Source organism: Capsicum annuum, chromosome 1 (genome assembly GCF_002878395.1).
Source record: "Capsicum annuum cultivar UCD-10X-F1 chromosome 1, UCD10Xv1.1, whole genome shotgun sequence".
In the NCBI taxonomy this organism is placed as follows: Eukaryota; Viridiplantae; Streptophyta; class Magnoliopsida; order Solanales; family Solanaceae; genus Capsicum; species Capsicum annuum.
Window position 1 is genome coordinate 198,624,419 of NC_061111.1, and position 12,027 is coordinate 198,636,445.

Here is a 12,027-nt window from a genome sequence, read left to right on the forward strand (position 1 = left end):
TTTAAGCATGGAGGGATATATATATATATATATCAAGAATAAAAAAATAAATAAATACTACTCCCTCCGTTTCAGAATAAGTGAATTATTGAGGTATTTATTAATGTTTCAAAAATAAGTGAATCGTTGAATTTTTTTTCAAATTTACCCTTATGATTTGACAACCAATTAACTTTTGAAAAGATATTACAAGGTCAACTTTTTTTTTTTTTTGATAAAAATAAAAATTTATATTAAATTTATGTCTTTGATATTTTTTCCTTAATTTTTGTGTCAAAATTCAACAATTCATTTATTATGAAATAAAGGAAATAGTATATTACTTCCTCCGATCCCTTTTACTCATCACTAATTTCCTAATTATATTCCTACTTTTACTTATCATTTTCTTTTTACATATTAAAAAAAAAAAACTTCTTTTTTCCTATTTTATCTTTACCATTAGTTATTTTTTTAAAACTAATTTCAAGACTCAATATAAATATCATTTAATAATAATAATAAATGATAAAATATACCTAATCTAGTCATACAAGTGAAATTTGAAAATTATAAAATACATTCACAACTTAGAGCCCATTTGGATTTACTTATTTTAAGTATTTTTTACGTGAAAAATAATTTTTAAGCACTTGAAGTATTTGGATAAATTTAAAAAGTATTTATGAGCACTTAATTTTTAAATTAAAATATTAAAAATAAACTAAATGTCATAAGTTAAAAATTTCAATTTATGATTTTTTTGCTTAAAAAGTTAAAAGCTATGAAAAGCGAAAAGGCAATTCAAAAAGGCACTTCGAACCAATTTGAAATTGCTTGCAGGAACTAAAGTTTAGATATAATATCTAACAGAGATTTAAAAAGAGAGAGAGAGAGATTAATGCAAGTTAAAAATGGCATCACTTAGGTGTAGTTTTGCATTCTTTGAAAATTAACCTTTTTTGTCTTTACAAAAGTTTGCTATGAAGTTTTCAACAACTTGCAAAAATAAAATTTCTCTGCAAAACTATATTTGTTCGTCTTAGCTTTTATTTTTGGCAAAATAATTTAGTGGACCTTTATACTATATTCGTTTTGTAATGTGAATATTTTTACTTATATAATTGTCATTTGGATCCTTGAACCCGTTAAAAAACAACATTTTAAATCGTTTGACCGTTGACCGGACCCATATGACATTAAAATGACTGATTAGGACAAAGTGCATGCAGGCACGCACCTAGGATGCGAATGGGGTCAATTTTATATTAAAATAATTAAAAATAAATAAATAAAATCCCCCAACTACAGCTTTTAAAATTTAAATATATTTTTAAAAGTTAAAAAATAATAAATTTTTTAAAAAATAAAAAAGACCCCTCCCCAACCCCCGAACCCCGTCCAGCCACCCCCAGCCCCTTCCCCTATCCAGCCACCCCCCACTCCACCCCTTACCCTCATCCAGCCCCCCTCCCCTAACCCCCTTCCCCCGTCCAGCCATCCCTACCCCTCCCCCAGCCCTTTCCCACTTGATAGTAACAACAATGAACCTCATTAACAAGCTTGATAAAGCTTGAAAAACAACAAATGAATCATGGAAATTTGTGAAATTAAGAGTAATACATAGACCCCTGATCTTATTCGATTTTTTCAAAAAGACACATAAACTATACTTTTGACCTATTACCTTACGAATCTTACCTAAACCATTATAAATGCACCATTTTGATTAAAAATTTGACTTTGCATGTAGACATATACCTGAAGCGCGTGAATGGAAAAAAATATTGAACCAACAAATTAAAATATGTCACCTGTCATAAAAAAGACCCACTTTTTTTATTTTGTATTTTAGTTTTTTTTCTTCATTTTCCATCTTTTTCATTTGTTTCCTCTTCTTCTTCCTTCTTCTCCATTAATCTCCATTAATGGTGTCACTCGATTTTCCTCCCGATTTCTTCTTCTTTTTTATTTTTTCTCCTTAAACTTTCGCTGAATTTCGATTTTTGTGTGTGTAGTACTTATTATTTGACTAAGACTAAAAAATATTATTTTGAATAGTAACGAGTAATATGGACAAGAAACAATAATTATCTATAACGGTGCACTCAAGAAGCATTTCTTATATATATATATATATATTTGTGTGCTAAAAAGTAAGAAAGATTTGTGATGAGTATTCTGTGTGTGCATAGTGTATTGTGGAAAGATGAGGAAGATAACAATGGAGGAGAAGAAAAGAAAATTAAAAAAAATTAGAGTTAATAAAATAAGAAAAATATAAACAAAAATAAAATAAATAAATATTTAACACGTGGCAAACTGTAATTGGTGTATGATTACACTCTTTATCTTGTGACTGAAATTCAACGAAAAATGGTATATTTGCAACGATTTAGTAAGATTCGTGGGGTAATAGGTCGAAAGTATAGTTTAGATGTCTTTGAAAAATTCGGACAAAATCAGTGAGGGTTATGTATTTTCTCTGAAATTAATTCAAACTCTTGATTGAAGTTCATTGAATTTGTATTTATTAACTTGTGATTGAAAATTTAAGCCAAATAGAAAAATATTTAAGTTATTTGGAATGAATTTTATGCCTAATTTGTAAGTAAGTGTAAAAATGGAGATTGTTAAAGGTTGTAAATGGAGGCTGTTAAAATGAAGGTTTATAAAGAAAAGAAGAAGGAGAAGAGAGAGTAGAAAAAGAACAAGAAGAAAGAGAGAGAGGGGGAGAATAGGAAACGAGGTAAAAGAAAGAAAAAGGAGAAGAGAGGGAACAAGAGGAAGAGGGAAGGGCGATTGTTTTCTTTTTCTTTTTTTTTTTTAATTTATTTTAATATTTAATATTTTTTATATATAAAAATGACGTGGAAGATGGCATGACAACTGACGTGGAGTGAGCGAAAAAGTTTAAAATGTTGTTTTTTTAGTGGGTTGTTGGTTTTTAGTAGGTTCAAGAGTTTAGATGACAAACATATAAGTAGAAGTATCCACATTACAAAACGAACATAGTATAAGAATCCACTGAACCATTTTGCCTTTATTTTTTTGTTGTTGAGAAGCAGAGCGCAGGTTTTGTTGAGAAGCTGCTGTAGATCTGATTTCTACTCTAGAAGCTATACATGCAACAATGAACGTGCTTTGATCCCAAATTTCCTTTTCATTACTTCTTTCACACGAGACGAAAAGAGAGGAAGAAATGAGCAACTACGAAGATATTTGTTAGACATAAGAACAACAGTAACAGAGAAAATTATGTCTAGTTCCCAACCGAATAACATAATTTTATTGTAAACTAAACTACAAACTGTGGTGATATTTAAGTAATCAAAAGCTATAACACCAAGTATTATTGACATCCAACTTATTCATCACTGAGCTTCAGATCTACAGTCACAACTTGCAAGAAATATAATATTAACAGTTCATGAGAAAGGTCATGCTGCAGTTGCTCCTAGGACATTGAAAGCATAGTCATTCCCCAGAACATGTTAGAACGCAATTGAACACTATCTTCTCAATTTGCATCAATGTGGCTTAGGCCTATCAGTTGTGAACCTTGAACTATTTCTTTGCGAGATCTATCTTCATGAAAAACCAGTTAGCCCCATGTTAACTTGGAAGACGACTCTAAAACTTCACCCCTGAATGGATTGCGACAACTCCACCAACAAGGTTCTCGTATTCTACCTTTTGAAATCCAGCTTCTGCAATCATTTTGGCAAATTGCTTCTGCATAAAATTAAAAGAAAAGCATAGTGAAAAAAGCTGAAGCAGTTGCACAAATTATAGGTGAATCTCTGGAAATTTTCCTAAAAGATTGACTCGAACTTTTTTTTTGGGGGGGATGAATTAATATGTTTCATTAAAAAAGCATCAAGGAGATGCAAAGTTACACGAGGCATAGTACAAGTAGCAGAACGACAAAACCAACTCAAACTTTAAAGCACCAAGTGGAGGGATTTAAAACCTTCAGATACTCTACTCTGTACATCTTACATCGACATCTTATAACATACATCCTCTGCACGGGAAACCCAACTTTTGGAGTTCACTTATGATTTTGAATGCAAATGTAAAGCAGGCTTTCCAAAGGTTGGCTTTGATATCATATAAAAGAATCTGTGAAAATATTCAATGCCAGAACCTCAAGGCAATGGTAGGAATCAAACATATGAGATTTTCTTTTTATTGCAGGTGAGTGCTGACCTTTGTCATTTCATATCCAAGCTCCACCTAAGAATTGAACTTTAGCTTAGATAAGGCATCCATCCATGATCACAAGAACACAATCTCATACCGGGAAGACAAAGTACACAAAAAGCAAAATATGCAGACGTGTTCTCAAATCGGTGAAATTAAGCAATCCCCAGATAGTGGGCATTAGCTGGGATTCACCAGCGTGAGATTACTGTAAACAAATTATCTGATGCTGCAATGAATGAAAGAAAGTTCCACGCTTAATACCTGTGGGGGGAAACGGCGGACGCTCTCAACCAAGTATTGATAAGACTCTCGATCACCTGTCACTAGCTCACCAACTGCTGGGATGACTGAGAATGAATAGAAATCATACCTGAAGAAAAAGGGGGAAAAGGAACATGCAAATTTGAGACCTGCAGGGGAAAACTCGTACAAGCTCTATCATAAGTAATGAACTCATAAATCTCAAATTTTGACTAACCAATCCCAAGGAAAACCAGCATATATTATGGAAGTAAGGCTTGCAAAGTACAAACAAAGTTCATGCACAACCTGATTTTTAATTGATTGACAGAGAGCACAACTGTTACTAATCACATTATCTAAGTATTGATCTTATGAGCAAGGATTTGGTTTTTCAAATTCAAAATAAAATACAACATACATGCAGACTTCAGTTTCACTTGAGCAAGAAAACTCTATTGATTGTCTAAGTTCCACCAGGGCGTTCCAGGCTGCAAAAGTTGCGTATACAAAGCAGCATCAATTAAAGGTGATTCAGAGTAAATAGCTATTTGAATTTCAAATTAGGCCTGAGGGAATGCTTCATTTTCTTTTCCTTTTCCCCTGTACTTGATATATATTTGGTGAACAACTTGGCAAACAAAGGAATCCCACTAAGCTGTATTGGGAAACACCATGAAAAGTGATAATCTTTGGAGTGCAGTTGCAACTCATCCAAACAAAGAAGGCAAAAGTAGGAGAAAGTTGAATATATAAGTCGAACAATACTCATGGAACTCTTATCAATCTGCTAAACAATTGCATGGTGATAATAATTAGTAATAAACAACTGAAGGCATATAGGCCATCCATTCAATGGCAAGAAAAACTTACAAGTCCTTATAAATCGGGATATCAACGTGGCTTAATTCAAGGCAAAGAAACCTTCCTCCCCTTTTAAGCACCCTGACAAACAAACCAAAACCATCAAGGTTAACATGTTAACCACTAGATGAGTGCTTGAGACAAGGGGGAAAAAGGCATCTTGATCATGGTAATCAACCATATAAACTATCGCCAAGCACTCACATGAGTTAAATTTAAAATCCTATACATACTCAAGGAGATCGATAAAAATGAAAAAAGAAGTTCCTTGATATTTGCTTTTGCATCAGATAGTTAATCAAACCATCAAAAGAGCAAATCAAAAAACGATTACTATTTAGTATAATTATGGATTAGTGTGCATGTGTTTGGGGGGGGGGGGGGGGGGGGGGGGGGGGATTTCTATTATATCTTGACTTTTGTAAGGCCCCTATATTAACTGCTAAGCTAGAGGAAACAAGCTATCTCTGTCTTTATATACCACCATGAGCTGCTAAAGCTGGGGGAGACAAAATCTAGCAAATTGTTTACCAGATCCGACCCTTTCAAACTTTGGTTTGCCCCAGTTCTTTTCAAGGCACACCTACCTATTTTCAAGTGTTAGACAAAACACACCTTTGTTATTTGACCAATGTGGAATGACTTAAGAACTTAAGATGTGTTAGCCCGTAGGCGCAATACACCTATGTACCAATGTTATTTATCCAATATGGAACAATATACAGATTTAAGATGTGCTAGCCACAATATTCTTATGATATTTGTCCAGTGTGAGAAACAACAGTATCCAACTTAAGAATTTAATTGTCTAACATTCTACCACACTCCCTCAAACTCAAAGGTAAAAATAACAAGTAGAATTTGCTTATTTCGAGAATATTGAAAGCAAACATTACTACAAAATCTTGATGGTAAGTCGCCCGAAAAGCTCCGGCCACCGGAATCTCTAAAAGTCATAGCCAGAACGTTGAATGACAGGATCCTGCCAATAGAGCTGTCACCAAAAAGAATGATGCAGCTAAATAATCACAAGAAAAAAATACACTGCCACTGGAAAGTTGCCTGAAAGAGGTGCCTCGCCATCAGAAAGAACGGCAAAGCGGAAACAATAACCGGAAAGAGGCACTGTGACACTGGAGCAATTGCCTAAAAAAGGCATGAAATCTCGACATGGTTGCCGCAAAGAAGCTAATGCTGCCAAAGCGGGTCAAGGAGGCACAATGCAGTTGTAGCGATTGTCAGAAGAGACACGGTACCATAAGAATGTTTCGAAGGAAAGAGGCAGGTTGCCACCCAAGAGGTCATTGGAAAGAAAGAAAGCAGACGAAACTTTGGTTGCACAAACAACATAAGGCTATAAGCCCGAAGGTGAAGCTACATAAGCCTACCAAAATGGTAAAAGTTTTTTTCTGATAAAGGCAAAATTTTATATAAGCACCATCATCAAGAATATGCTGCCATGTACAACAGAGTACCTCAAAAGAAGATCTTACAAGTTGCATAAAGAGCTAATAAGGCCAACTAAGTTCTCAACATCGTGAGTATCAAGTATATTTGTCATATTGCTCCAAAGAGAAATACAGTTAAGAGAAGCGAAGAAGTACATCGATGAATTTAATACATGATGAACACAAGCACGATTATTTATAATCATTAATTAGAGACAAAAAATATATTTAGGCTCATTATTCTTAGGAAAATGGTTGTGCTTCTATTCATTGAGGACGTTGAGGGTGTTTGAATTAGAGTGAAATAAATATGTTACGGAAATTACCTATATGCTTCTGAGAGAGCTTTCTCTATGTGTGTAACATTCCTGATACCAAAAGCAATTGTGTAACCATCCATTGAGTTGTCTTCAAAACTCAAGGCTTCTGCATCTCCCTCCACCCAAACGAGAGACTTATCCCTTCCAAAACCTGCATATTATCAAAAAAGAGATAAAAAAGATGTCTAACAACAGAGATGCACTATTTATTCACTTTGATTTTCTCTACGAGAAACCCCAAATTGAAATCCAACTATCCACTAAATAAAAGCACAAACCAGATAGAGCCTCAAAAAAAGGCTTTATACCTCTCTCTTCGGCCCTCTTCTTACCAACACGCAACATGTTTGGATTGATGTCACATACATAAATTCTAGTTTCTTCAATTAGGTCATCATCAAGAACATCTTGCATTGCTCTGCGTTTGACATTTTTTATATTTTCAAGGATCCTGAAAGCAACATCCCCTGTAAAATGAGGAAGTTTTTCACTCAAGTTGATAGAAGCAAATGGAAAAAAGAAATAATCACTACCACGAAGAGAACATACTCAAAGTAAAACCGGCAAGAAAATTTACACTCTGCGTCCTAGACAAAGAAGGATAAGATCATACAGAAACCAATAAAATGCTAAATCACATAAGTATCCAAGCTAAATCCAATCCTTAAGGGCATACCAGTGTGTATTTCACGTAGCTCACAGCTCGAATGTAAATCAATGTAGTTCAGCCAATCACAAGTTCAGTTATTATTTTAATGGGTAAAGTGTAACAAGCTGGGAAGAGTTACAACCAAAATCATGTGAATATAACAAGTTATGTACAGAGCTAATAAAGTCAACAATGGTCAAACTATTATATACATCCAGTGGACATGTTGTACCAAGGCCTTAGCAAAATATACAATTGTTCTTGATGTTAAGCATAGTGTTTTCCTTGTTCGCAAAAACTCCATTGCTCTTCTCCTTCCAAATGACTCACCAATCACAAGTCCATCATTATAACAAAGTTCCAAATACACAGACGTTTTGGCTTTGATTGCTTATGAGGACTTATCTCTCCCTCCCCCAACACCCCAGGCACCCAGCCAACCCCACCCCCAACCCCCACCACAGAGAATATTGGCGACCACATAGATTAAAAAGGATAAGAGAGAAATAAAAGTACATAAAAGAAAGACCTCCAGGAACATTATACCGTGTAGTTAATTCAGGTGTAGTTAATTCAGGTTGAGCTAACTGGAAAAAGGGGCAAATAGGTCCCGGTTTCAACTTTTATAATTCTGCTATTTATCTATAAAGACAAGAAATTCTAGTTAGAGTTATAAGTTGAAGAGGCATAGATAGGTGGAGATTTTTATTGCATTACGCTCCTCCACTGGACATTAAATAGGACATAAAAATAGAAATTTTCTTTTCACTTCTAGATCCTTCGTCGTATCTGCTAAAAGCATTTTCAGTTCGTATCTCACTAATCAACTGTGTTGCTCAGACTCCTCAAAAGTGTTGCCGCACCCATCTTGGATCCTCCACAATGCCCTTCTTTTGGAGGATCCAACACGCACCCCGTGGCATGTTTGAAGAGTCCGAGCAACATTTCCAATCAATGGTGCTTTCCTTCTGTGAGAAATATAGGAGAAAAATATTAATTGAATTGTTGTCTCTAAATTATTACATTGAGATCCTATTTATAGACACAACATTGGACTCCTTTTCCAAATAGAACACTAACATTACAATCCTTTTCCAAGTAGGATTCTATATAATATTCCTATTCCTACTCATATTCCAATACCTTCTTTCTAATCCAAGCTTTACACAATCACATAGCAGAGATCAATTTTCAAAGCCAAAAGTATCACCTGTTCCTCCAGCCACATCAAGATGCTTCATTCCTGGAAATGGACTCAACTTTGAAACCAATCTGACAAGAAAATTGAGACAAGGAATGAAGGAAACAAATATATAATCAGGAAATCGTTTCATTTCAAGTTTGATACTTTTTAGCGTCTTTCGGGTGGGATCTACCTGTCCTTCCACAAACGATGAAGTCCACCACTCATTAGATCATTCATAAGATCATAGTTTGAAGCAACACTGGTAAAGACATTCCCAACCATCTTGCTCTTTTCTTCTTCTGCTACGTCCTTAAAACCTGGAACGCAAACCATGAAATCCCTAACTATACCATACAGTACAAATATGAATCTCAAACAAAGTAATGTCGTCGTGGGGTTTGTTTCAATCAGCCAATGGAAAGATTAAAAAGTTTGTGTATGAAACAAAACCCATAACCCAATACCCCCTTCATCATCATTAGCAAGGACATAGGGAGGTGGACTATCCACCTTCCATTCAGTCATCAGTCCCTTTATTTTGCATCATTTCCTTGAGGGATAGCAGTAAAGAGGCTCACCTTCTTCCATTCCTATTTATTTTAACTTTGCGTTGTATTTCTGTGTTATGTTTTGAATTGTTAAATGCTTACATCTATTCCAGGGGAGGTGCCTTTGTGTATGTTATTTGAGGATGATGTGGTACTAATTGACGAGACTCGAGGAGGAGTTAATGATAAGTTGGAGATTTGGAGACAGACCCTTGAGTCTAAGGGATTACGGTTAAGCAGGACCAAGACGGAGTACTCGGAGTGCAAGTTTAGTGAGGTGTCGCAGGAGACAGACGTGATTGTGAAGCTGGACTCTCAGGTCATTCAGAAGAGGGAGAGTTTCAAGTATCTGGGGTCTATGATTTAGGGGAATGGTGAGATTGACAAGGATGCCACGCATCGTATTGGGGCATGGGTGGTTGAAATGGAGGCTCGCTTCGGGAGTTTTATGTGATAAGAAGGTGCCCCGAAGCTTAAAGGGAAGTTCTACAGAGTGACAGTCCATCCGGCTATGTTGTATAGAGCGGAGTGTTGGCCAGTTAAGAACTCCCACATCCAAAAGTTGAAAGTGGCGGAGATGAGGATGTTGCGATGGATGTGTGGCCATATCAGGAAAAATAAGAGTAAGGAATGAGATTATTCGGGAGAAGGTGAGAGTGGCCTCGGTGGAGGACAAGATGCGAGAAGTAAGGTTACGTTGGTTCGGGCATGCGAGGAGGAGAGGCTCTGATGCTCCAGTGCGGAGGTGTGAGACACTGGCTATGGATGGTTTTAGGCAGTGTAGAGGTAGGCCGAAGAAATATTGGGAGGAGGTAATTAGGCATGATATGGAGCAGTTACAACTTATGGAAGACATGACCCTTGATAGGAAGGTGTGGAGAACGCGGATTAGGGTAGAGGGTTAGGGAGTCAGAGTGTGTCGATAACAATAGGGGAGCATGCTTTATTTGTGTTTGAAGTTTCTTGTTTGTGGTGTTGAGTGTTGTCTATAGTTTCGGATAGATAGTTTTTAGTATTATCTTATGGCTAGTGGCGTTAGTTTATTTTGCAGATTGTACTAGTTTATATGCATTTATGTTTTGTGTTTGTTATATTGCTATCGGTCCTAAGCCGGGGGTCTATCGAAAACAACCTCTCTACTTCATATGAGGTAGTGGTATGGTCTGCGTACACTCTACCCTCCTCAGACCCCACTATGTGGGAGTATACTGGGTATGTTGTTGTTGTTGTTACATCTATTCAATAAGATTGTTAAAAAAGAAAACAATTTTTTCTATCCAACTTCTTAATGCAAGAATCATATGTAAAAAAAATATACCACCCATATGCATGTGTTTCCTATAAGTGAAATGGTAAGTAATTTAACAAATAAATTAGTCATCAGCTTCGAGAAATCGGCTAACTCACAGCCGCAAGCGGAAAAACAAACGTCCCAAGCCCAAAAGGTTGAAAAATAAGAACCAAAGAAAAGAGAGCTTTTTAGAAACAATACATCCAAATAACCTTATGAGGTTGTGGGTTCGAGTCACCAAGGGAGCAAAGCTCCTACGAGGAGGTCTATAAAAAAAAATTAAAATCACCCAAAGGTGTGGCACTTGGTGTTGCCTGGTGGTTAATGAAGTGGTTGAGAACCACGAGGTCTCCGGTTCAAATCTAGTGAAGGCAAAAACACTACGTGATTCATTCCTATCGGTCCTGTCCTTGGTGGAAAAGTTACATGATACTTCTTGATAATAGGTGGTGATAGGTATCCCGTAGCATTAGTAGTCGAGGTATGCGCAAGCTGGATCGAACACCACGGTTATCAAAGAAAATTAACATCGAAATTACTACTTCAAAGAAAAAATTCTCTTCTTTTGGCAAGCACTAGCAAAAGGGATTAAATCATGTTCCAAAAGCCATTATGGCTAGAAAATCACCTTGTCAATAAAACCCACCAAACCTAAATTGTGTTCCTTCCATTGTAAGACTCAAGCATAAGAAATCTTGCGGAGGTTCATTTTTTAAAAAAAACTAATATGCAATACTCATAATGCACCCACATACAAAAATAATACAAAATGCAAATAAGCATACAGAAAATTCAACAATAATATATGTATATTGAACTAACAAAAAAATTGAATTCTTTTTGCACAAGATAGAGAGATAAAACTAACCAAAACTGGTAGCATGGGAGTGCAATATGGAGGCGGGACAATACATTGAGGATAATTTGTTTCTCCTCAAATTACGAGCAACTGATCGTACCAACGTCGCCATTACTAATCCAAAATTATGTAAAAAGAAATCCTTTTTTTTTTCAATAAAAAATATTGAAGAGTCAATCAAGGTAGAAAAGAAGCAGGAAGAAGGAAGAAATTGAGATGAGTCGGTTGGGTTCGGGTATAAGGGCTAGCGGGTTTGGGTCCGCTTTTATTTGCCGAAAAAATAATTTAAACTTGGGTCCACTGTTTCCATTTTTTATTTTATTTTATTTTTTGGCAAAAAATTCCAAATATGTGACCCTCGTGATGCCGTTAATTGAGTGGATAGTATTTGTGTGGAATATTTTTTTATGGAATTACAATAGTTATATTGTTGT

General features: G+C 35.7%; 1 protein-coding gene across 2 annotated transcripts; it reads right to left on the minus strand.

Annotated features, from left to right (window-relative positions):
- Positions 1-3,240: 3,240 nt before the first annotated feature.
- LOC107848299 (2-methoxy-6-polyprenyl-1,4-benzoquinol methylase, mitochondrial) lies at positions 3,241-11,960 on the minus strand. 2 transcript variants are annotated; one of them, XM_016693034.2, is made up of 9 exons: positions 11,603-11,946; positions 9,086-9,212; positions 8,920-8,981; positions 7,369-7,527; positions 7,067-7,211; positions 5,302-5,373; positions 4,450-4,558; positions 4,192-4,218; positions 3,241-3,714 (listed from the first exon to the last, which is right to left on the minus strand). In XM_016693034.2, the coding sequence occupies exons 1-9, from the start codon at positions 11,703-11,705 to the stop codon at positions 3,613-3,615; spliced, it is 906 nt and encodes a 301-aa protein (XP_016548520.1). In that variant the 5' UTR covers positions 11,706-11,946; the 3' UTR covers positions 3,241-3,612. The 2 variants fall into 2 exon arrangements, with proteins under 2 accessions (XP_016548520.1, XP_016548521.1); XM_016693035.2 differs by lacking the exon at positions 4,192-4,218 and having other exon boundaries at positions 11,603-11,960.
- Positions 11,961-12,027: the final 67 nt, after the last annotated feature.